At 39.1% G+C, this 27,500-nt stretch overlaps 1 protein-coding gene across 2 annotated transcripts in view; it reads left to right on the top strand.

Moving 5' to 3' along the window:
• Positions 1-27,500, top strand: part of ZNF407 (zinc finger protein 407) — a 332,746-nt gene that overhangs the window by 110,231 nt on the left and 195,015 nt on the right. For both annotated transcript variants that reach the window (XM_068671344.1, XM_068671345.1), the window contains one exon: positions 22,220-22,294. In XM_068671344.1, coding sequence (XP_068527445.1) covers positions 22,220-22,294 — 75 coding nt within the window. The remainder of the gene's footprint in view (positions 1-22,219; positions 22,295-27,500) is intronic.

Below are 27,500 nucleotides of genomic sequence, written 5' to 3'. Positions count from 1 at the left end.
ATACTGAATGAGTTTGATCTCTTTCCAGGTGGTCAGGGGCTTCCAAATACGGCACAGGTTTCCATAGCCTTCACTGAATAATATTTATTTTAAGGATTTACTGTAGCACTTAAATTAATACAGGATTCAGTGTAACTAATTTAGAGAGTTTAAAGATGACATGCCCTTTAACTTGTCTCTGTTTATACAGCTCAGAATTGCGATGTGTTCTGCCTGGCATTCAGTCACCTGATTTTTAGGATTACTGTTTTCTGCTTTTCACTCTCCTGCTGAACTGTACTCTTCTGTATCAGGTTGCCTCTGAAGCTGTAGCAGGCGTTCTTCACCTGTATCTGTGTGGCTTTTGTGACTCAGCAGACAGTTAAAACCAAATTTGGTAATTCAGATACAAGATGCTGATTAAAGGACTGAAAATTGAAGCCCATAAACTCCTCTGGTTACGTCTGGTCATCTGTTTGTTTGTTTTTGTTTTCACCTCTTAAGTATCCACCTCTGAATGACAGAAGATGGGGAAAGTTGTCAGGAACTTGACATTGAACTGGATTTAATAATCTATTAAAAATACCAAAACAAGCGAGGAAGAAAAGTATGATCTAAGGAAAAGAGATGAATCTTAGTATGTGTGAGTTCTGATTTTGGTATCTGTCCTTCAGGATCATTTTTAAGGACAGGAGACTGCCAATAACCTGATTCATTTACCCGACGTCCTGAGTGATGCACATAATCTGTCACTTGCCTGCCAAGGAGGGTTGAACCTCCAATTTGAATAGAAGGACTTTGACTTAATCACGTGCCAGCAGACCTTATACTGTTTTGCGTCTTGCCACTGCTTTCGTCATTACTATTTCTGTGTAACACAACATGTGGCCAAAGTATATTCTCAGTTTCTTTCTTTGCCATGTTTCCCCCCCCAGCCCAGCCATTAATATTACCTCATCTCCAGCACTGATAGCATTTGTTAAGGTTGACTAGAAATTCATCTTCATGTCTGAGAATTGTGGTTTCCTTCTAAATATGATTGAGAGATGGATGCAGAGTTGCACCATCTTTTGAGATATACAGATACGAACATTTCCAGTTTGAGGGAGAGGTGGAAAAAAAAAAAAAAAAGAGTAGTAGAAAAGGGACCATGAGCAGACCAAGGAGGAAAAAAAGACTGCTGTAAAATTAAATTAGAATATTAAGAACATGGACTATAGACACGACATTGCAAAACAGCTACCAACTTAGCCATGGATAATGCTTTCCTTTTAATTTCTTTCCCATTCATTTCTATTCCTTCTTCCTTGAAAGAGAAAGTGGGGCTTTTTAAGACTTCCATATTGCATTCTATATAAAAATACTTGAAATATGCTTATGCTGAAATTAAAATGGAACAGCATTTGAATTCAGAGGAGGGTGGGTCACGTCCTTTTAGACCACCTCCTCCAGGAGCAAGCATGGCTTGGCTATAGTTTTCAGGTCTCTGATCTGGTGAAAGAGAAAGAAAGCAGGAAGGATACAGTACTTCTAAATATATATTTTAGCTCCTTTAATAGAAACAAGCCCCATCGAGCTTGGTGACTTCTGAAATATTCTGCCACCTTAAGCATCAACTTCTGTGGCTGAAGTCAATAATGAGCCTGACTGTTTCTTCACTATGGGCTACATTCCAGGCTGTGTTGTTACTCTATACTGCACTCCATTTCTTGTCCTTGTTGCTGCGCTCACTTGTGCCAGAAAGAGAATGCAGTGTGACAGCTATCACTACAAGTGCCTGTGGACATCATACACAAGCCAAATGCTGGATGTTGATAAATATGTTATGACTGGACCTTGGTATCTAGATCATATGCACTGGATTGAAACCAATATGTTTTTTTTTGTTCTCTTCCTCAGGAAGTAGGCTTGCATTAATTCAGAGGTACTTTGAGAACAAAAATATCAAATCTTATTTTTTCAAAATATTTCCAGTTTAGTTTGATTTTTTTTTTTCCTTCTGGAATTAAATACATCCTTTTGGAAAGTTTTATAATCCTCTTAGTGATACGGCTGCAAAAAAAGTGAGAAGTTACCGAAGTTACAATAAAAGGCAGTATTATTTGGCAACCGCAAACGTAAGAGGGACGGACCTACACAGTAAAATACATGAAGAATGCTGGAAAAGGGAATTCCATTTTAACCCAAAAAATATGCAGAACAATTTGCTTCTTCAGTTCAGTCCATAAATGCAGATTAGTCGTCCTTCCCCTTTGGCAAAGACAATATGAAAAGCAAGGGCAAAGATGTGGAAGTGGTGTTGGGCTGTCCTTTGCTCAGAGTTGTGTGCCAGACGAGGGAAGCATCCCTCACCCCCCTGGGGATGGGGATTGATCCCATTTCCAAACATCTCCTTCTGGGTGATCTGTGGAGAAGCCGATAGCTATTTAGTGAAACAGCCCTCGCCTGCTGGAGTTCCCGAGTGGGGATGTTAGCCACCTCATGGTCAGGTGAGTGCATTTCTGGGAAGACCAGAAGCACTTCTCACAAGTAACTGCATCTTTGGCATATGATGGGGTGTAACTGCACCGGCTTCAGTCTTAGGCACGGCAACAGCAGCGCGTCTGACCAAACTGAGGGGCTAGCAGTGCTGTAGCTTGGTAGAGTTTTAGTAGGGAAAATGGCAGTCTTGGTTCTGAGTCCTCGTTTAAGAACATTGGGCACAAACATCCTTCGTTCATGTAATAGCATGGTAAAAGAGATTTAATAGCAGTGGGTTTGAAGTTTGTTACCAGAGCCACGTTTAGTAACCTGGACCTCACCTTCCTCCCTAACCCCTGGTTACAGGCAGTAATATTAGGTAATTACCTTCACTAGCCTTAAAGTACTTACAGTTTTACAAAATACTCTAATTTTTATCAGGGCTGTTTAAACACATTTTTTGAAAGGCAGGCTTCTTCCTTTTTTTTTAGTGTAAGTGGTAGTAAATTCTGAATGAGTCATTAGTACCATTAAGACTTGTGAAGTTCTCTAATAAGTATTCAGGCAGGTAGCTTCAATACCTCTGTGCTGAAATGTTATGAAAAGGATTTTGTATACTGCTATTTGTACGTGGCACTGTTCAGCTTTGATTGGTGGATTGTTTATATCTCGGCTGTGTTGCTTGTAATTTTGGATGACTGTATCAAAACTGATGAAGGAGCCTTGTTTGGGGTTATTGTACTTCTGCTGTTGAATTAAGCAGGATGAAGACTTGCAGTTGGTGGGTATGCATCACCTCCATCTCTCACACCCCCCTCCATCCCTCACTCCTTACCCCCAACAGAATAACAAAAGGGGAAGCGCAGAGGAGGCACCAGTCTCTGCCCTGGGATCTGAGGGCAGGATGCAGGGGAAGGGCTCAGAGCTGTGCCAGGGGAGGGTCAGGCTGGGCGTTGGGAGCTGTGTCTGTGCCCTAAGGATACTGCAATGGGCTTCTGAGCCAGCTGGTGGGTGCCCGTGCCCAGCAGTGTTCAAGGGGTGTTTGGGTAATGCCCTCAGTCATATGCTTTAACTTCTAGCCAGGCAGTTGGCCTCAATGATCATTGTAGGTCCCTTCCAACTGAAGTAGTCTGTCTTTCCAGACAGAATTTCCCAGATGGGCGTACAGGAGTCTAAAGCATAATGAGATCTGGATTAAGGAGATACCGAGATGCTCCCAGCATCCCATTGAACCGAGTCTGCTATGAGAAGCAAGAATTTCCTTCAGACCATGTAAAAATGGGGTTTGTAGGAGAGTATTTGGGTGCTATTTCCTGCTCCATCCATTGTCTTTTAACATCTAGAGGTGCTTGCAGTATTGGAGCTCTTCCCATGAACAGCTCTTCTAGTACTGTGTAAACAGACAGGGTCAGGTAATGAACACAAAAAAAGGCTACTTCAGATCTAGTTACACAAAATCTCTCCTTGTGAATGTAAGTGTGTTGACATTATCAGCAGATGTGTCCATTTTGTATTGCAGGAATGTGCGAGTTCAAAGAGGCAGAAAAGTATGATAAGAAAACCTGGCATGAACAACCAGATGCCACTGATGCATGAACACAAACACACACCAGCTCACAGATACACAAATATTCCGAGGCAAAAATGAAATAGCTTCTTGGCAGATCTTATTCACACTTAAGTGGCTAATTGCCCAACCTGACACTAACACTGGCAGCATTACAGAGATAATATTTTTTTTAAAGGGTGAACAATTCCTCAGCAATGTCTCCGGTATCCTTCATATGAATATCCTTTTCTTGTACAGCAGGCATGGAAGTTTAGCTGTTTTTTGAAAAAAAGAAAGCACGCATATTTCTGCTCAGTACAAGGAAATATATATATATTGATAGCTTCTTTGTATGCTTGGAGTAAGTGCAGAAAACAATATCTGTGTTAAAACAGTTTCTTGTGCCTATTCCTATTTTCATAAGATACATTTTCAAGACTTGTGAGAGGTAGGAACTTCCCAACACGACTATTGTGTATCTTGGAGATTTGAATCGAAAACATGAAGTGTTTCCCCTTTTGTCGTTCCTGTTGGAACACAGTGGCATGACCGGCTGATGATGGCTTAAGGGATCAGCTTATAGAAATTTATCGTTCAGGGGGTTTAATAGCTCTAGGGATTAGTAATTGGATACAAATCCTGTCACCTCCATGCTGTCTATTCACATGCAGCTCATCTTGATACTGACCACAGGTTGTTACTGTCTGATGGTTTTCTGATAGCTTCTGTTTGAAAAGTTTGCTTTTCTTAGCCCAGTAAAAGTCACCGTCAGAAATGGCACTGATGTTTGTTGTCACATTGGAAAAAATCACGATTGAAAGGTCATGGAAAATGAACTTTAAATAATAGCTACTAAAATGAAAATTGGTGGAAGATAGAGGGATATTAAGAATTACAGACCAGTGAACTGTAAGCGCTGCATAAATTGAAGTTATATTTTAGAATATAACTCTAAAACATGGTCATAATGCCACAGCAACACAGTATTGCAAAGGAAAAATATTTCCAAACACTTATACGTGTATACAGGCTACTTCATACAATACAGTGAGCAAAACCATGGCTGGTTTGGATGCCCATGCAGGTGAATATATACCTAGGTGATTGTGGCTTTAGAGCTAGAGTTTTGCTATGGATTAGAAATTAATAAAACAGAAACTTCTTAAATGGATTAACTGTACCGTATGACAAAGACTGCAATAGGCATCCCATAGCTGATGCAGTATTGTAAAACAAAACAAAACAAAAAAACAACCATCGCACCTCAGATATTATTATTTAATTACCATTGCCATCATGAGATCATCTTGGTGAAACCAAAGATCTGTCCCCTGAGGCAGTTTTGTCCATTTTAAAATATTTTACCCTACACTAATCAAGCTGCATCTTTAATACTTTATTTTGAAGGGTACAAAATGAGGCCTACAAGTCACACATTTAGCAGATACATCAGCTAGTCAAAGGAAGGGAATTCCTTTTTTTTTTTTATAAAAGCTATTTTCTCTTCTGAGGTTGGACTCTCCAAAGGATATGATCAATAGGTCAGTGTGCTCAAGAAGTTCTCTTGTTGAGCTGATCGTGGAGAAGATAACCTCTTGCTGAAATTGTGTTGGTAGAGAAATGGGTTTCATTTATATTTAACAGGAATTTTTATACATTTTTGGCCCTCATTATTCTGATTTCTGCGTGTCTTCCAGTTCTCTTGAATACTTTTCAGGACTGTACAGGAGATCAGGAGATACTCAGCCTCCAGCAGAATTAAAACATTTATTTATTTTTTTCTCCCTGTCCCTCTGACTGCAGGTTAGGGTGATTATAAAGAAGGGCTTGCATAGGTAAATTCTCTGTAATGTAGGACAATGTCTGTGCCCTGAAACAATTTTAAGGTTCTACCTTTCTCAGGGGCCTGGACCTTATCTTGTGAAACATGGAGCATCCACAGCACTGTCCTTCATGAAGAGGAGCTGAACTGTATGATACCACGTTAGAGATGTTCAGCTCTTCCTTGGTCAGTGGTCTCAATATTATTTCAAAACCTGTATTTACGAGCAATTTCAAAACGTTTCGGTAACATTCAAACTGAAAAATGCAACAGGCCTGTGAACTGGTATTTATTGGGAATCATGTTGTCTGCACAAAAAAGACAGATGCTTTTTTTTTTTTTTTTAGGTGGAATTTTTAAATGAAACTAAATGAAGTTTAATGGCTTATAACATTGCATGAATTTGTCAAAACTGATCAGCTGGATTGCTACACAATGAATACTGAAAATGTTCTGGTTTTAGGCTTGTAATAGCCTACAGCCATTCAAAAGTCAAAATGTTATTTGATGATTTCAGAATGTTAATGAAATTATTATTAATAGCACATATATTAATCTTAATGATATATGTAAATATGGGCAAATGTAAAGCTCTGTTGTCACCAGAAGGATTTTTCTACTGCAGAAAGTAAACCTGGGGTAAAATTCCAGTGATCAAGCATAAAGCAGTCTGTACTAAGTATCTCAATACGAAATTTTCTGATGAAGTTTAATAACGCACACGGGCACATGAGATTTGGGGTGCATGTTAGTATAAACAGTTTTGAAAAGGAGAGGATGATCATGCTTGCTTTTAAATTAGCAGGAGATGCTAACACACTGCCCTGTGCAAGTAAAACAATGTAAAAGGCTTTGCTCTGTTGTTCTCTTGGTTTTGATATATTATCATATCTAATCAATGTACGTGTGGTTTGGTTTTTAGAGTGGGGAGTGGAGAGGGGCTAGCATATATCATTCTCCACCGGGGATTCATTTGGGTGGTAATTTGATTTAACCGGCTTGATTTTCCTTTCTGTGCTTTCTGTTCTTTAAGTTAAAATGGTCCTTCTGTTGTAAAATGCATGTAATTATTTTTTCCATATTTGGCAGTGTTAATCAAGCTGTAATATGGTTTTCATGGTTGCTTTCTTTAATGCCAGGATGTGTGTTTTTTTTTTTTTTTTTTAGGAAGGCAGCGGGTTTACATCTAGAGAATGCAGCAATTTCTTATCTGTACTTATATATAACGAGCAGCATGATATGTCTTTTATTTTCATATCCGTCTTTGAAAAGCTAGATTTTGCTCATGTGACATGATCTCCGTATTGCAATGTGAAAAAGAAAGAGAGAACTTTATTATACAGGAGAATTTCATGGCATTTTACCTGTTGAGGGCCCTGTAGAGCCAGAAGTGCAGTACAGTGGCTTGACTAAGTGACAGGCAGAGGCAGCCGTAGTGTCACTGTGTATTATCACCTCATGCTAGCTGGAAGCACTCCCTGAAGCCGATCTAGGTTGTATAGTCCTAGATGAGGTCTTCATGGGTGCTGACCATAAAAAGTTCATCAAAGTAATGAGGCGAGGCGAGAGCTTGGCGCTCATGGGCAGAGCTCAGCACCAAGGAGTGTGAACCGGCTCCAGCTGTGACAATAAAACAGCAGGTGGCTGCTGTCATTAGGGGTGGCAGATGAGGCAGGGGACTAACATTCAGCCCACAAAACTCTCATTTGTTAGCCATCGCCACTGTACCATGCAAAATAGCTTCCATCTCAGTCAATTTTACTTTGCAAAATATTACACAGTCGCCATAAGAAAATTAGAGCCTTGGGTTTACAGGTTCCTTGGATCTTATTATCAGAAAACTCCGCGCTGTCAGCTTAGGTGGAAAATTGGACTTTTTTTTTTTTTTCCCCTGAACAGTTAGAGGATCTTTACAGTAATTTTATAATATGGCATTTTCACCCAGGCATGTGTTTATTGGTTAATATCTTGGACTGTTTTGTTCGTAACTCTTTATAAAATCAATCCCATCCATCCGTTCGGCTACGTGTTGCACATGGCATCGCCTGCTCTTCAGTGCTCTAAAAGTTGTGTGCTGATCAAACAAATTGTGTGGCCAGGTCTGCCCAGGTACAGACATTTGTGCCGTAGATCGTGGGTTTGGTGGTTCTGCTCATCTGAGAAAATTTGAAGAAACTTAACCCTTCGATTTGTCTTTGTTTATTTCTGTTTAAAACAAATGAGAAAGCATTCTCTATGTATTTACTCTCTGCAGAGAATACTTTATGCTGCCTAAAATTTGAGGCCGTCCTTGGCTGAAAACCATCTGGTACAGAGCTGTGATTTCCACAGGGACACCTCCGCCCTTCTGATGGGCAGGTTGTGGGGAGTCCTGGCATGTGCGGGTTTGGTGGGGAGCTGCTTTTGGATAAGCAAAACCCTACCAAATTAAAAAAGCTGTTATCCAACCTGAAACACTTCACACAGGTTGTTGTAAATTATTTGATTACATGGTTGAAATTTCTTGAAATTCCAACCAAATTGCTTACAAGAACCAGTTACTTACTTGCTAGTTCTTTATTGTTTTGCTTGCTTTTTTCTACCCCTAGAAAGTTGACTGATACTGCTTTTAGGGAGCAGAATTGCATTGAAACAGGAGGAAGAAATGTAAACAAAAAACGTAGAGGGGACCCTGTCAGCTGCTAGCCTCTGATATTTTCGATCAGATGAGGAGAGATGCAGGCCATCCCTTCAAACATCACCTCAAATTTCTTAACTCATGTAAGACCAGTCAGAATTCTTTCATGTCTGGCAATTTGTTAAAAACATACAGTTTTGTCTTCTGTTTGTCTGAATGGTCTAGTGAAGACAGAGTCGGAGCATGACAAAAGCATCTGATTGCCCAGCAGCTTAGGTCTGGTTTGCCTGCTAGCTCAAAAATGAGGCCGAAAAGGTAGGCATCGCTCAATTGCCTAAAACGTCCCAAATTCATGTTATAGAGGGCTAAAAAAACAGATACTGTACAGCCTGGGTTTTGCTCATATCTTCCTATGTACGTGATGGTTTCTAAGGGTGACTTTAACGATGTAAGTTTTGTGAAAACCAAACTGTGATGCAGTACAGAAGGAAATGGAAGAGTGCCACGTGTTGGTACGTGCGCTGTCTTTGCTGCCAAGTTCCCCTCCTACCAAAAGCTGGTGGCAAGTGGGGCTGTGGGATCCCATCCTTCCATGCCAACACTTAAGTCTATGGCCCCGTGGCTGTGACGACACAGAAGACACAGAGCCCTTTAGCTGAAGCTTCATTTCAGAAAGACGTTGAGGCTGAAAATAATTCTTCTGTTAAAGAGACATGGTTTATGTCTCTGTATGGGGCCAGGTTTTCACTTTGTATATAAAACTGAAGTCTTGTAATTTATTCTTCTAGTTAAATCCCTCAGAATTTTGGTTGGCAAAATGCAGAAAAACCTGAATTCCTTTTATTGCATCTTTTCTAATAATTTATCAACTCTACTTTCCTTTTTTTTTTTTTTTTTTTTAAATAACATGCTATAACCTTTCTCCTTCAGGTGGTTGTTCACACATGTGCTCAGTAAGTACATATGTAGGCCCTTGAGATCAAAGGAGTTTTTTTCTTAATTCTGCTGGGCACGTATATAGATCCCATCTTTCTCATGCTTGATTAACTCTGACCATTTCTGGACACAAATCTCAACTGCTGGCCGAGACTGGAATATTCTTTGCCAGAGAACATCTTCTGCTGTGTCACAGATATCATCTTTATGACTGTACCGATTTGTCTGATCTATACTCCTTGGTTTTTCTGGACTGATAACAGTCTTCACAGCTAACGCATGCAACATCCATACTGGGCTGCAAGAGATCTTCTTTTTATGGTGCGAAACATCCTTCCAAATTCAGTGTGGTGTGTTGTTTTTATTATTATTATTATTGTCTTTATTGCTTCAATGAGAATTATATCTCTGGCGAGCACTCTGTTAATCCCAAAGAAAGCCTTCAGCTCTTCCTCAGGATTTGAGAGTTTTAAGTAAGCTCCTGCCTTCAGCCAGCTCTTGCGTCACAGTCTCAGAAGAGACAGCTTTCAGCTGCTCACAGAGGAGGAACATTTCTCTCTCAGACCAGGTACAAGGATCGGCCTCTCTGAAACTTGCCAGCACCGAAGCCCTCAGCCTCTGAGGTGATGGATGAAGGCCATTTCAGCACTAGTCACCTGGCTTTTGACTTTGTCTGAAGTGAGTCCAGCGGATCAAAGGCAAGCCTAGGCATCACCAGACTTTGCACTTGGCAGCGTTAGTGACCAGTAATTCTCCGGCTCAGTCTGTGGCTGAGGTGCTGAGAGGCCTTACCACTGGCTTGTGGGAGTAACAGCACTGTGAGCACCTGCACTTCTCATTGGGATAGACTTCCATGCTGCTCTGAATAACATCTGCCCATGTTCAGTGCCATAATGTGAGAGTCTGGTAGTCTGTAGTGCTTGTGTAGTGCATAAGAGTCTTTCTGGTCTGCGTATCATGGTTTCCTCTAAGAGTCACTGTTGCTTTCTTCAGCCAGCCTCATCCCCTTTCAGTGGCAAAAGGAGGAGGCTGTTACAAGTCTCAGATTTTGGGGGACTGGAGAGAATGAGACTCCAGCTGAGACTGAAAACTCCAGAACAAGCTTTTATTTATGCTAACTACTAACCGAGGTATCTTTTAACAATGAAAAATCAAGCATTAATCACATTAAACCATTAAACATAGCGGCCAGGTGTCAGGACTACAGTACAGTGGATCTGATGACAGTGTTTCATAGTTCTTGCTCTCTGAGATAGGGATGGCCAGGTTTGAGAGCCCTTGTACAAATTGGGTGTCCTCATTTTTCCTTGAGCTCCAAACACATTTGGGTGTACACAAATACCAGATGATTATTTTTTTTTTTTTTTTGGATTGAAACCCCTATGATCCAAAGGCTTTCCTTCTTTTGTCCTAGGCAGGAACCAGTCTGTTCTGATTTGGCCAGGCTGTTCTTACTGGCTCATCCGTATAGATGGCACTTCTGATTGTTACAGATTAGGTACTGCTGTCTTTGTTTTACTATTTTTATGCAGTTGCAGCTCCTATGGTGAGCAGATATTCTGAAATATTTTGCTTTCTACCTTAAGTCAAACAGCATTGTAGAAGGTGTAGTTGTAAAGCAAAAAGGATGTGCTTTACAACTGTCTATGTTTTAACAACTGAATTTAAGTCTCAGGAATAAACAAATCAACCAGGACTTGCTCTTCTATGTCAAGCAAAGACCTAGGGCAAGTTTCTCACTACTGTCACAGACCGAGCACGCTGCAGACTCTCAGTTCCAGTCACCATCTATCACCAGCAGCGTTTTCAAATTGCGGGTAAATTGTCAATAAAAATTGTGTATGACTTCTGATTGTGTGTGACTTCTGAGCAGTTCAGTCATCAGACAGTGACCAATTTATTCATCTCATTCCTTTCTTTGTACCCGGCAACTTTGCAAAAGACCACAGGCACTGGATCTCCTGAACTGACTGAGTTATGTTTGGTGGCACTGCTACTGCAGGCCCTATGTGTTTTCCAGCCCGCAATCAACTATCTTTAGATATGTTTTGATTTCCTTTAAAGACAGGCAACAGCCTTGTCTTTTGTTGACAAGGATTTCACTGTTAAGATAGCTGTTCCCATACAAGCTCTGCTCAAACCTAGTAACTCAGTCCACAGTGCAATTTCTAAACAGTTAAAAAAAAGGTACGGCATCTGAAGTGACGTTTTGTTCAGGAAGAGCAAAAGATTATAATTAAGTATATTTGTTTGGGTTTATCCTTTTTAAGTAGAAATTAATTGAGACATCTTTATTATGAGATATTCTTGGAGGTCAGTTGTTGCACTTGCAACCTGTGCAGTCTTTGCTCCTTAAAACTGCCAGACTGCTCTGTAGAAACTGAAGGCAGAAGGTCAGATATTTCCCGAACAACTCCCAGGACACTGAGAGACGTGGTTTACCTGGCTTTACCAAAAGCTTGAGAGCACTTGGAAGAATTTCCCAGTTCAAGCATTAGTCTGTTCATCCTACCATGTGCGTATATGTACTGACTGGCTCAGGTTTCCCTTCTCACATTCACCTTTTCATGAGCATGAGCCCTCTGTATGTTGCCAATGCCCTTCTCAATGCTCAGTGATATGACCGAGCTTCTGGAAGCCAAGTCTCTCATCATCCAGGCAGAACTCACTATGCTTCTGTAGCATTCCCCCCAAATCTGAGGCACTGAGAGTTAAAACGAGCAGCACGTGGCAGGTATTCCTGGCTCTGCCCAGTGCTGCTGTGCAGCAACCCAGCAGCTGGTGGTTGGCTCTCTCATGCAGGACATACCTGGGTTGCTCCTGCCAGTCTCTGAAAATCAATTGCAAAGAGAAGCAACTTCCATGGCTGCATACAACTACTGTTTTCGTGGTGACAAAATTTGGAAATCACAGTGCTATTAAGAGAGAGAACTAATTTCATAGCCTTCACTGTCTTTCCTAGACATTTCTCCTACTGAGAATATAGATTTGCAGGGTACATAAAGACTGAAGACCTGTCCGTCCAGTAGAGTATTGGGATTTTATTGGTGCTCCTCCAGACTCCCTTGCTGTTAGTGCTCATGTACTGAAGATCATAGCAGAATCCAGATGAGCTGCTTGAAACCAATCTGTCTGCACCTCGCTATCTAGACGTGTCTGTGCCAGCCTCTCTTTTGCATGGCAATAGGTACATGTCTAATATAAGACCACGAACATGGTACATGCAAATCTTGCTTTAGAGTGTTTATCCATCCACCCATCGCTCACATTGGTGGTACTCTGCAGATACTCAGGTGCAGGTGCCCATTACTGCTGGTAGACACTGGACAACGTGCCTGGAGATACAGCCTCTCACTGATTTCAGCCATCCAAACGATGGTGAGACCTGTACCTCGCATCAGCTGGGGATGTCACTCTGATGATCTGAGAGCACCGTGTTTGCAGTCCTTTGAAAAACGCAATGACCCATCAGTGTCCTGAAATCAAGGAGAGAAGACATTTTAGGGCTGACGCTGGCAGATAGTGACAGGAAATATCCTTGCCATTCTTCGTCCTGAAGCAGATCAGCGTGACATCTTTTTCCAGACGCAAGGTGGGGATAGCTGGAACTGAAGCCTCCTGCACCAAGTTGTAGCTGTGCCGATAGGTGAAGTCCTGAACATGCTGGGAAATGGATCATGGGCAAGGAGACACAACGATGTCTGAAAGGAGGGAGGCACTTGGAAAGGGAGGGAGCAGTTATGGGAATGCTGGATGTACACACTGTGAGAAAAGAGAGGAAACGAGCAATTTCTTGGTGCCAGAATTGGTAGCTGCCCTTTTATATGTAGCTGAAATCCTCGATTTATGTTGAAAGAGTTCCTAGAGCCTCATTTAGCATAACAAGGATGTTCTCTGGTATTGTCATGTTTCTGGATGTCGACGGTAATCTGTTTTAGTGTAAACACTAAGCCTAAGGTGGCATTTCAGAAGTTAGAGAGGCTGTGTGCTGGTAGGCTGAGAGGCTGGTAGCGGTACTGCAGAAAGCATTGTGAGTCTTTTTTTTTTTTTTTTGTCTTTTTTTTTCATACTTTGTGCAGCTGTTAGATTATGAAACACCTGTTAGAGGTGACAGTTACAGATGTTTGATACCCAATGAAAATTAATAGAACATGTGATTCTTTTAGTTTAGAAGTGATTTGGTAAGGTGTGTTTAGAAATGTAATTACACAGTGCTGCTGTCTACCATTATCACTTAACATTCATTAACTCCTCTGAATATTGAAACAAACATTTCTTGTAGCGGTACTAATTTTCTCATGTATTTGTAAGGTGATTTCCTGACAGAGTGAACACCTTCTGACTTCAAAGTTTTTGCCACTGTTCAGCTATTTTTAGTCTGCTCATTAAGCAAACAAAATATGTAGAGAGCCATTTGTTTACTCCCTGTTATCAGTTTACAAATCTACTGTACAAGCAATCTCTTATTTATTTCAGTTTTTACTGCCTAATCTTCAATTTGACTTCATAACAGAATTGCGGACGCTTAGACGGACAGTGGCTCAATTTAACTTCAGTAGGAAAGTTCAGGTTTAAAACAAAAATAAAGTATTTTATTACATTTTATTTTGCTTGAGAAGAATACCCAGTTGCACATTGTTCAAGAAGATTGTTATTTTTAGTAATGGTGCATGAACAACTTCAGCTTCATTACTAAACATAGGTGTTTGGGGAAAATTAAACGAGGTGTGCATTTCCTAAAATTGATCGCTTCTTTTTTTTTTTTTTTTTTGTCTGACCCATTTCACTGGTCATTGATTTTTAGTTTATTCATGGATGATATTTTGCTTTGAATTTTAGATCCTTCCAAACTCCTTATATGTGGACAGGACGGGGGGGCAACAGGATGCGACCACTTGAAAACTCCCTTGTGTTTATTTGAGATAGCATAGGTAGTGTAAGAAAAGACACATTTCTTCTTTTTAGAGAAATCCTGTAGAAAATTACTTCAAGCTGACTGGTATTTGCCTCAGTTTGCATGCTTTTGAGGCTACAGACAGCAGATGTGAGCTTTGGATGGTGCTTTATTGTGGTCTTGTGAAATGGATGATTCTTTGGGCCCTGTTCTGACACTTTTTATGTACGCACATCTGAAACTGTATTGAGGGTGTTCTGAATGATCCAAAGCATATTGTTTTTATATATAATATCAAGCAGCATCATTTATTGAAGTATTTGTCCATGCTTAACCATACAGACCAGTTTGTGCACTCTGAGCCATGCGGTGAGATTCTTTAGAAGCATCTAAGCCCTGTGTTCAAAAATGACTTATAGCCTAAGCAGTGCAGTGGCCTTCTGCCTCCTTTAATGAAGCAAAGTGTGTGGCTCCTGAAAACCATTCTCAGTGCACAGAAGCTGTACTGAACGTCGGGTGCAGAAGCTGTACAGCTGTACGCTGTGTGTCTGAGTTTGGCTCATTCGTTCATCTTCTATCAAGGGGTGCTTTTAGTGTTGAAAAATAATGATAATAATAAATACAGTTAAGAATGAATCAACTTACAGGAAACCTTTCTGTTTTAGTTGCAAAATAAGTGACTTCAGGAGAGGCACATAATTTGTGAACAAGTGAGCTCCCTCAAGAGAGGAAGTAAGGTAGATACGACCAATGTTCTCTCTTTTGGCTGCTGTCCTTGCAATGACAAACTAATTTCTGTCATCGATGGTTTACATTAAATACATCTCTTAAAAGAGAGGAAGCGAGAGGACTAGGCAACTTTGATCTTTCCAGGTCAGTTTGAGAGCAACAGGAGAGGATATTTTTTGTTTTATTCAGTTTTGTTTTCTCTTCCTTTGTGCCCAGCTCTTTTATGCCAGAATACATAAAAGCAGATAATTGTGCTCGTTGCTACTACTTTATGGCCACGAGACTAATAATTCTTTTGCATCTTGAGGGACACGGATTGGTGGCGGAAAGCAACAAGAATATGTTGAGGGATTTCTCTCTCTTCTGGATGATAGATGCAGGAATATGCAGGAACAACACAGCCGATTGATTGATAGTGCGCAACTCATCCATAATGATCTGTCTGATATAGCAGTAAATTATTCTTGAGATTGATGCAGGTCATTGAACAGCACATTGACAATCCTGTTGTCTGTCAGCCTATTCAAAGCGAGTCAGGAACAGTAGCTGCTGTGATATTCAAGTCTACCTTGGGTGCAAGCTATGTACAGGTGTTCCGCTAATGCGATAATACAAGTTGGTCTTTTTTCATTTTTTTTTTCTTTTTTGTTTTGTTGTTAGGCTTCTTGGTTTCATTGCTAGTTCAGTCCAAGTAACACCGCAAAATTGGTATGAGGTATTTTTAGAAGAGAAGGTTGTATTCGGTTACACTGATGATTGCATAGTCCCATAAAATCTGGTTTTGAAAATGCTGGGTTTTGAACTTTGGCAATAAAATATCTCTGTGGAAAAGTTAATAAAGAATTGAACTGCATACCAGATCGTTGCATGGCAAAGTGTAAAAATAATAATTATAATAAAAAAAAAAAGTTTCAAACTTAAGGCAGAAAGACTGATAATTCTCGGAAATTTAAAATTTTGGTTTGAGTCTTTAGGTTCCATGAATTATTGTGGGCCTTCTGTAGTGCTCCGGTTCTTGTCGTGTCAGTGAGGGCAAAGTTGTCCTTATTTGCCTCTTCTGATTTCCCTTTTCAAGAGAAAAAGTTTGCATTTTCCAGTCTGCCAAGTCGCTTGCACTTGAAGACGGGGAGGAAGGAGCAACACATGCCAGGTGTATGTGCTTTACTTTTCAGTTTAATCAGCAGTGTTAGTGAGGGTGGAGCATAACATAAAGTAGCCATATCCTTCTTTAACACATGGGGTCAGCAGGGAGTGTAAGCCAGCACGTCACAGCACTCTCAGCATCGCAGGCTGAGTGATTACACATGACTTGTTAACCTTCTGAAACGCTATTGATTATTTTAGCTTAAGAAGAATCATCATAATTGCAAGCTGGAAGTGAAAAGACCTGCCTCGTTTGGCTGCTAAATGAGTCAGCTGGAAATCCCAGCTTTCCTGCGCCGGGTTCTAGGACTTGACGTCCTGTCACTGAGGGCATGAAGTTTTTCAGATATTTGGATGTTTTCCACACTAGACTTCGCCCTGCCAGATATTTAGTCGAACCTGACATCCTGTCACAAAGGGCATGAAGCCTTTCAGACTACTGGATATCTTCCACACCAGCCTCAGCCCTGCCAGATACTTTCTTTTAAATTGAGTCCCTTGCGCACGGTCATGCAAGAGAGTTATCAGCACCCCGGTCTGGACCTTTCAGAATCAGCAAACATCCCCGAATGATGGACTTGAAGAAATTCCCAGGAATTTAGACTTTTGATGCATGGAAAAAAAGATCACTTGTTTATAGAAAACCATTGCTTTCTGGGCACTTCCACCTTTTCCTCTGCATTCTTGTTCCTGAAGCTGACCTGCTGAATGCAAAATCCTGCCGGAGAGATGAGATGCAGCTAGCAACTTTTTATATAAACAAAAGCTTTTAAAAACTTAGTTTTAAATCCATTTAGACTGTTAAGTTTTGTTTGACCAAATGCTGATTTGAATGCGTATGTGTTTATATGTAGAACAGGTACAAATACGTAACTGCACATACAAGTTTTATTCAACACACCGAAATTTGTGTGGGTCATGATATTCCTTGAGAAATGGGACTGTTTCTTTCTTTTATTAACTGATACCTCTGATGGCATGACTCCATGTGAACCACTCATTCAGCTATAAACAATTAAAGCTTATAGTGCTTTTCAAGACGCTATAAGGAGCAAGGGTACTTCATTCCTGGAATAAGAGCCACCTGAGTCTGCGTTATTGTTTACTTGCCTAAATGTACTGTCCCCTTCCTCGGCATGATTGATGCAGTTTGCCTCAGATGAAGGGACAGGAATTCAAGCGCAGATCATGGAAAGCAAAAGCCGATGCAGACAGAATAATGCATTATTTCTTCATATTTTGTGATGGTGCATAAAAGTTTTGGAGATCCTTGTTCTTCTTATTCCTTCAAGCTGTCAGATCTCCCATGTAATTTATCAAGAACAGAAAACTATCCCATCTTTTCTGAGTGCCCCAAACCTATGAGAAAAACGAGATAAAATATATAAATACTAATAATTTGAAAATAATAACATTCTATTTTACTTCAGAAAATAATAAGAAAAATACTTTCGAGGCTCTTTCTAAAGCATCTTGTATACATGGGGCCTGTACGCTTCATGCAGTAGCTTAATCATATTCTCAGAGTTAAACTCAGAGATAAAGAGGTTCTGGACAGTTTAAAGGAGATGTAAAGGATGTTGAGAATATGAATAAAGGATAGGTATTCATTGTTGTTCTCCTGGACTTCTCTGCCGTCACTGAACGCTGCTGTCTGTAAGATAAATTCCCCGAGAGCAGTTGCCGAGAGCTGTGTATCCATTGCGAAGTGATTTAAAATTGCTCTTCAACCGCTGGGTACCTCATTTGTAGAGTCCCACCGAAATAAATCGTGGTGCTGGTCCCCTTCCGCAGTTGGGTTACGAGACGGCTGGCCTGTTGGCACGGATCCAGGTGACTTTTTGGTGGAGGTAAGATGTGATGTAGCTCCTTCCTTGGAGCGAGGCCAAGGCTGAGCGGCAGGCGCGCAGGAAATACGGGACCATCGCAGATTTCGTGACGCTACGGTCCCGAATGCTGGTTTGGGTTTGCGTTTGTTTTCTTTAACGTGGCTTTCCGCTAACGGAGCAATATATGTATTAAGAAGAAAAAAGCTTTTTAGAGATTCAAAACATATTAAAACCTAGAATCGTTTGCCCTCTCTAAATAAGACACTTCACAGAGCACAGTTCTCTCCCTGCGGAGAGTATGAGAGAACAGACAATACATGACAGATTATTCATTTTTCTTGGGTACTGTGATGATAAACATTGCACATGCTGAAGAACTTGTATTACACTAGAATGAAAAGTGGAAGTCAAGATTGTCCAATATGTTTCTTTATTCCCAGAATTAGAATTCCCTTTGTTTCTTTTGTACATTAAAATATGCTTTTATAACTGAAGACAAGTCTTTGGAGGCTCCTAAATCAGTTACAGACTTTCTCAGAGTGAGTCCAAGAGCTGTTTAAAGGCTGCCATGGAATACGAGTGGACACGTTCCTGCAAAGCCACAACTCTTCTAAACTGAAAACAGAATATTCTTCAAGCTTATTTTGGGAAAGGTGCTTGTATATTTATGATTGAAAATTATTTTTATTTATAGCTCATGTGTAAAAAACTGTCCATAGGGAGTGTGGATACTGTTGTAAAGCTCTTTTTTCATTTTTCAACTTGGTTTTAATTTAACCTGAATTTTGAACATAGAGCACATATTTTGGGGGATTTTGCTAGCTTGGAGCCAAAGTAGTTGAAAATCACTAAGAAGATTAAAAAAAAAAGACACAAAACAAACAATAACAAAACCACAAACGACAACAACAACAATACAACCACCAGAATGCCACTGCAAGCAAATAAAATCCTGCATACTCATCTTTTCCAGCAGTCTTCCTATTGAATGGGGGCAGCTCTCGCTGACCATGGCTTGGACGTATATGATGAACGTTTCTGCCCTAAGATACTTGCTCCTTGGGAGAGCAGCTGGCAGTGACTGCTCATCTTCATGTGGGTTCTGGATGAGGATGTCTAGATGAGATTTTATAAAAATGATTTTAGGCCTATAGTATGGCCTGCTTTGCTGCTGGCTTGTACTGGAAACAATAGAAGAAAGGAGAAGAAAGGCTACTACAGGTTTTTCCTACTCCCTCTTGATGCATTTCTGAAACCAGTTAATTTCTAGCATTTGAACTTTTTTTTTTTCTTTTTTAATTCTAGTAGAAACAACCAACCAACCAACCAAAACAAACAAACAAACAAAAAGAAAAACCAGCAACAACAACAAAAAACACAGCAGGGAAACCCAAACTGGTGGTTGCTGCATTTTGTGGAAGGATTCTCCCTGATTTTAAGATACATTGCAGCAAAGTATTTTGAACGCATTAACTCCTTGTGTCCTTAATGGTGCCAGACAGACTTTCCTTAAGATTAATTTCAAAAGAGCAGGGCTAAGTCGTGTCTAACTATCCAGTTTTGGCAGTATCTTAGGGATAACTGATTTACTTTCATGTTGGTGAGTCAGTGGTGGAGAGAAAAACATTATTTTTTGATTCCTAGTTCAGTAATTGGTGGGAAATCTGGAATTCCTGAATGTACTGAAAACAGTTTTTGAGGTTGTTTTTTAAAGCCAGCAAGCACTTGATACCACCTCTCCCTTAAGATCACCTGTAGGGGCTGATAAGCATAAACAAATGGTTTCCACACCTGTCTTGTTATCATGTTGTCCTCAAATCCAACACCCCAATCAAGATATTTAGACTTTGCTTTTATTTTAAGGAAAAATATCTTTTCACTGATGTAAGTGCTGTCTCTGTTCCTTGGTAAAAGTTTTTGAATTTCATTCTTAATTTCTTATGGAGATTGCAACTTTGGTTTTATTTCCACGGCCTGTTTCTGCTAAGTGGGGGCCTGTTCCTGAGCTGTGCCGAGTGCTCTGAGTTTGCACAAGGACAGGCTGTGCTCTTCAGTATGAAGTCTTCAAGCATTGCATTAAGGAGCTTAAACTGCTAGTAGGCGCTGAGACTTTCATGGAGTCGGTCTTTGTTTTATTTGTGCTGTGTAACAGCAGCAAAACGGTTCCTCAAACCAAGGTGCAAAAGACGGGAAGCAGCTAATGGGAGATGAATTGCTTCAAATTATTAACAAGGCCTTTGTCTTGATTTTACATGAAGGGAGTTACGTCTGTGCCCCCTATAGATGCACTGTAAAGAAATGTTTGGCTTTTGTTTGGGAGCTTCAAGTATACAGACTCTAAAAAAAAAATAAAAATCATCTTCCCTAGAAATACCATGTAGTTGGTTGGGACCTTTGCCTGTCATGTGGTGTAAGGACACTTTGCCATGTAAACCACAAAGTACCTTTACGACTTTGATTTCACATTATCCTTTCATGGTAATATTTTTATTTTTCTTCTAGAGAAGGGTCAGTTTGTAACAGAAAGTAGAAATATTACTGAATTAAGATCAGTTAGGTACGTTTCACAGCTGCAAAGAAATGGCTATTGTTTCTGCTGAAAAGCAAGAGAGCAGCATGTTTTCAATGCCTTGTGCTGTTATCAGAACACATGATTTTATTTTGTTACAATTATTTTCCCTATGTACAGTAATTCTGATGACACTTGAATAGTAATGATGGTGGCGGTGTGATAGATTATCCACAGATGTAATGATTGGGTTGCTAGATTTGTAAATTGCGTAGGGGAAAGTATTTAAGGTATTTCTCATATCTTTTTGTAAAAATAATGAAGTCACTATCATTTAAATAAGACAAAATTATATTCTTTTACCCTAAAGGATGCACAAGAGAGATTCTCTGTAATAATGTGAAAGTGCCCAAAGTAGATCAGACATGGAGAAACTGCATTATCATATTTGTAAAGGAAAAGTACTCTTTCTTGGCTTTTGTGGTTCATCCATGCCATAATGCTACAGTGTTTTTTACAGTCCTTCCATTGTCCATTACTGCAAACACGTCCAGATGAATTCAGCATTTAATGTTAAAAATCTTATAACATGCCAGTTTGATTTGTAGCCCTTCATATCATGGAATGCTAATTAAAATCATATTTTTGCATATGTCATGCCTTTCATGTACATATGCAAATAGAGTCTATTGCCTTTCAGCTATTAGTAATTAACTTTATGAAGGACAGCTGTAATACATAATTAACAAAAATGTTTGCAAGCCCTTTTCACACTGAAAGTTACAGCGGTATGATTTTTGCTTATCAAGAGAAGCGCTTTAGTTTGAAGCTTTGGTCTGATATCTAAATTGTTTGAAGCAGTCATGTGATGTAATTAAACTGATGTTCAGGTCTTATCAGCAGCAGAAGGGTACTCCATAGGTTCCTGTCTGTTTCCGTACGTATATCACCAAAATGAAATTAAATTATCTGTGTTTTGTTTGCTGCAAACGTAATGGCAGGTAGTGTAAACGTTGCTGCTGTTGTTGATGCCTTGAACAATGTCTTGCCAGTTTGAAGACTATTCCCACTCCAAATGTAGTCACAAATGTGTGCTTCACCTTTTCCCTTCCCTTTTTCACAAGGCTATAAAATAACTAAGGCTATTAATTTGTTTCCATGTATATCTCTTTAAATAATTAATACAATGGACTTTGACCAGACATAAGCAGTGATTAAAGCATCTGATCTTGCTGTATTTTTTTATTACTCTCATTATAAAAAATGGAACTACTTATATGAAGAAAGGTTGCAGGATGGGCCCATTAAGCTTAAATAAATTCAAAGGTGTAGCTAAAACTGTATTAGTTTTTAACATGAGAAAATGCATATTTAGGCAAATGCCTATTTAAGCAAAAAAGACTGTATTTTCACTATATTATATAAGGTGTTCTAATGTGCAAAGGGAAGCAGAAGCAGTTTTTCTATGTTTTGACCAATGATGTATGGTTATGATTGCTTATTTGGAATAGAGATACCCAAGTGACTTCAACCTGAAGAAAATGTGTCATCACAGAATGGACTCCCAGATGTAATTTGTAGTCCAGCATGGGTGGTTTTGTTTGTTAGTTTGTTTATTGGTTTTTAATTTTACAATTAGTAAAATATGCTCAAGTGAATGCTCAAAACAGCAAAAGTCAGTATTAAAAAAAAAAAAAAAAAAAGTATTAAAAACACTAATTTTCCTGTTTTTTGTATGTGTTTGTTTGACAGGGTGGCCTTTGTGATGAAGAAGCATTTGAACACTCATTTACTGGGCAAGCATGGAGTTGGCACACCCAAAGAAAGGTAAGTCACTTTATTTTTTTCTCATATTATTTCATATCATTCACGTAATGTGTTACCTGGAATATTTATCATACTCAAAATGAAATCGCCTGGACTTTTAGCTCAGCTATACCTACAGAGAGGGCTAACATGCTTAAATGGTCTGCTAGCATGGTGCTTATGACAAGTTTGAAGGGCTCAATGGAAAAATTGCTGTAGAAAGCAACTATATACAAAATTTTGCAACTTTGGGGGCTGGTTTTCAGCAGGTGATATTATTTTCTCAAAATTTCCATATTTGTATTTCTCTCTCCACGTACAAAATCAATTATTTTTTTTTCCTCTTGTGCCTTGCTGCTGCCTAAAATGGCTTTCTGAAATTTATGTTGATTACTGAGGTCAAAGTCACAGAGGAATTAAAAGCAGTTTCCTCGGTGTTGGGCAGGAACAGAGATCTGGGGTTTTGACTTTGTAAAAAACATTATTTCATTTTTCAATCTATGTACAGTTACTTAGTTGAAAACTTTGTGAGAGAGAGAGAACAAGTCATTTTTTCTATGGTTTAAAATGTAACCATGTTTTGCAAGCTAAACGGCACTTTGCAGAAAAGAAGAGTTTGCCTCAGATTTATTAGCCATATTGTGGTGTAACTATTGGCATTCCACTGAATTTTGGAGGTAGTTTGAAACCTGGATGTTTTCTGGATGGCCAAAAGATGGCATATTCCCTCTCCATCTGGATAAATGAATGTATCCCACCTGCCGGGTTCATTGCTGGGCTTGATTCTGTTTCAAGTATGACCACCTTGTAACTCATTCTTCCAGTGTAAGATTTTATAAATAAAGCTTATTTCCTGTTTTTAATACAAAAGAAGGGGAAAATGAATGGTAGCTATGAGTTGTAGGAGACCACTGGAATACTCTTCCTGAGTCATGTTCGTTTCCTGTTAAAGACACTGGGGATGGTAGCTGCTTAGAGTCTTTCCTCACAAGTTCATCAAACTTAAATCATGGAGTCACCAAAGAGCAGAGTTTCAAATTAACACTCCATATACACCTTTTGTTTGACTAAGCACAGCTTAAGCACTGCTTATATTCTTTATGAGATTGCCTTTCCGAAATGCTTAACCTGAATTTCCGTAACACGCGGCTCTTTGAAGCGTTTTGAGATATTCTTTTTCATCTAAAATGTAGAAGAATGCATCGGAACAAGAGTAACAGTTTCATAAAATCAGGTATCGTATTAAAGTTTATGCTGGTTTTCTGTTGTTGTACAGCAACACTTGCAAAGACAGAAAAAAAAAAAAAAAGGTTTTGCTCTGGTGTTTTGTTTGATACTGGCAATGTTCAGTACCAGTGTTCTTTTATAAGGGGATATTTACTATGTAATCATCCTAAATACAACACAGAGAGCACTTCCGTTACCCTAGTGAACATGTGCGCAATAAAGGGTGCATACAATAGATATCCAAATATAGTGTCTTAACCAGAGAGACGTATTTTTAGCGATCATCTTGGAATGGATTCCCAAGCAAGCAGGATGCTGGCTTTTGTTTCTATATTTCATCTGAAGGCTGCCTGGCTGTTTCTGTTTTCCCCATTTCTTCCCCTATTCCTCAAAGGCTTTTAGCCTGGCCCTCCAGCATAGCAGGAGGAGGAGGAGAAGAAGAAGGGGTACCTCCCTGCTACCTCTCCAGGCAGTGGCAGGTTCATAGCCCTGGCAGCTCCGGCTGCCCTAGGAGCAAGAAACCAAGCTTTGTCCTGCAGCCTCAGTGCCCCATCTGCAGCTGCACACCCCTGGGCCAGCATAACAAGAGAGATTTGAGTGACTTCGTGCTCTCTTCATCTGAAATTTCTTCATCTGTCTGGTGGATGTTTATTACCTGCAGTACCTTTTTAGCCGGCATTTCTTCAGCTTAACATAGAGCAACCTATAATGGTAGTGACAGAGCTACAACAACAGTGTAATTATCTAGGAACTGTCCTTCACTGGTGATCGTGGATGTTTAAGCCACGTGATCGAGTGCAGTAAATACCAAAGCACTGTTGCCTTCCTTTACACCTTTCCCTTCCCATTATGGGAGAGTTTGTTGCCTTTTAATGGCTTTAGGAACCAAAGAAATCCTTCTTCAGCACGTTAAAGCATCACTTTGGGTATAAACATATTCTAAATTAAGTTACGTAGTTTTCTTACCTATTTAAAACATTAATGCCTTGATTATAATTTTGCAAGCTTGCTATATTTTAATTTCTCTAGGACAATATAATCAGTTTATTCTTTATGTTTTGAATTTGATTCTGCTCTCTGATACATTGCATATTATAGCAAATACTAATAGAAGCTAGCTAAATAGGCTGTGACAATTAAATTAATAATGCATTTTATTTGCAAGTGTTTAGTCTTTGTGGTTTGACTGATATATGCAAAGATGGTAATTTATTAAAAGTAAATTCATGTAATTGTACTACAGAGTTTGATGGACCAAAAAAAGTTGTCAGCATGACTATCATCAAAAACAGAAAATTGAAATAAGTTCAAAAGGGTGCTTGAAAAATATTTTTATACACCTTGAGAAATTGATCCCTTTTTAAGAAACTTCTCAGCAAAGAATTTTCGGTGACAAACATTGAGTTCTGAGAGGGGGAGAAAAAAAAAACATTTACATTTAGTGAAGCAGTACTGAACTACTGTGACTTACTCTCTCTTGCTTTCCATAACCCATAACTATAGCTTTTTTTTTTTTTTTTTTTGTATCCACAAAAGGGAGATGTTATGGAGGCTGTGGCGGTGTTTGCATATGCAGATATAGAAAACAAGCATAATTCATAATAAGATTGCTACTGAAACATCTTTTGTTTCAAGTTTTTCTTTTTCTTTTTTTTTTTTTTTTGAAGACAAAATGGATTTAAGGGGGCAAATGTTATGCAGCTGCAAATCACAGAAGCTTAAAAAAATAGTCTTGCTGTGAAATGTCTTCACATTTTAGCCACAAAGAAACCTACTGCCTAGTCCATTATGGTCATTACCATTTAATAGCTAACTGAAAAGTGGAATGTTTTAACACAAAAATTCCTCTAAGGTATTTTTTCCTGTTATTGGAACTGTGATACTGATTTACTGTCAACTTGAATATGTCTCAAAACTGGCATGTTATCTGCTAAGTCCAAGGCCAGTACATATTTGGTACTTCAGTGTCAGTAATCTTCATGGGACCTATAACTATATCTTATTGGCAGGATAAATCTTTGGCTACACCTTTATTGTGTCTCGGAGACAATGTGCTTGAGGACGAGGTGAATGCATCCGTAGTGTTAATGGTGCTGAGTCCCAATTTCTGTTAGAAATTATGTTACTTAGGTGTAAACTGAGGCAAAGCAGGAGACACTGAGATGATTCATCACTGAGTTTAAGATAAACAAAAATATGAGCAAGAAAATAAAAATAAATCACTAAGTCACTCATCAGTGAGACAGAATTTTGCCGCTATTAAGGACAACTCTGGATTTAGAATTTTTTCATACAGAAACACATTTATCTTTTGTAAATGTTTTTTCAGTAGAACTTTATTGTTGTACAACATGCATTTTACAGTAAAGACTTTGTTAACTAGGATTCTATCTGATGCTTCTGTTTAAACTATTTTTATATAAGTATGCCACAGAAAGGCCTTAACTGACAGTTGTTTAATTACCTCATTTTCCCTGTGAATTTTAAATGATGAGTTGCCTCTGAAATAACTTTCTGCATATAAGTAGTGCCATTGAATCAAATAGGATCATTCATATGTGTGTATATATATATATATATATATATAAAGTTTCTTGGATCAAAAGTATGTGTTGAACTGCAATCTATGTTCCAAGACATTTTCTGCAAAGGTCATTAATAATATGTTTGTTTTTGTAAGGTCATTCTGGCATATTTTCACGTGCTTTAAAAATGGGATACAGTGCTAGCACTTAAAATGTGGGAGAAAAATAACTAATGATAGACAGGGAAATACTTCAATAGGTTTTAGAGAACTAGGGGAAAATTTTGACCAGAAATTTCAGCACACTCTGAGTCCATACCCCTTTTGCCAGAAATTTGCCTGTGTTTTCCAAGATCTAAAGATATCATTGTGGTTGAGTGATGCCATCACCATTATTATTGGTGGACTTGTCTCTGAGATCTCAAAAGTCATTAATAGGATATTTGAAAGCTGCCAGTTTCTACAGGAAATTAAAAGTTACATTCCTTGGTATAAGTGACAGGCCTAGCTACAGCTATGATTTTCAGTGTACTTGTGTAGGACCACATGTATTCTGGAATATCAAATGCTACTAACATGTGTGGTACAGCTATCCTGAAACCTATGAGACTGCATGGTATGTCATTAGCAGGCATTACTGAGGTCTGAAAGAAAAGTAGCCAGGAAAAATGAATGGGGATTTGATGTTCTGTAAACTCTTTAGAAAGCTTGCCTCATGCTGTTTTGTAATAAATTGCAGTGTCCTGATATTTCCATTTTGGAGGTAAAACTAGAAGTGAAAGAAGTCTTTCAGCCCAACTCTCTTTTACTTTATTGAATTTCCAATTTTCTCTTGAGACGTTTGTGTTTGAGTAGAGAAATTTCTGATAATAACTACTTGATATGCCTATCTTTGATAATATTACTACGTTAAGTAAAAAAATTGAGATGATGTTAGAGCAGATTTGGGGAAAACAGGTGACAAAAGTCATAGGATGCTACGTCATGCATACAAATGTATATGTATGTAATCATCTAATAACTTGTGTTGTGAAAGAATGAATTCTTTAATTGACTGTCTCACAGAAAGATTCGCAGTTAGAGGTGATGGTGGTGGTACATACTGATACATAAACAAGAAGCTCCCCATAACCACTGGTAGGTAACATGCTTGGTCTGGCCATCAAGCCTTGTGATCACATTTTACTGCTTCTTGCTAATAATTTTGAGCTTTCGCAACAGAAACTTAACATTAATTGGATGGGAATGAAAAATATACTTAATTGATCATTTCCTTCAAATGGCTTAAAAAATACCTTGGAGAGTTGCTGTGGAAAAGCATCTATCAGGAAGGAAATGCTGCTTTTCCTTCAAGTTTTGCTGGCGTGAATCGCAGCTGAGTGGCGGAGAGCGGACAGGACTCAATGTTTTAGCACCGGTTTAGAGCTAAAATTTTACTCAAGATCTCCATCAAGCTCTCAGTATTTTGGTTACTTT

The sequence above is a fragment of the Anas acuta genome, chromosome 2 (assembly GCF_963932015.1).
Source record: "Anas acuta chromosome 2, bAnaAcu1.1, whole genome shotgun sequence".
Lineage (NCBI taxonomy): Eukaryota > Metazoa > Chordata > Aves > Anseriformes > Anatidae > Anas > Anas acuta.
This window is presented reverse-complemented; position numbering and strand designations above follow the sequence as displayed.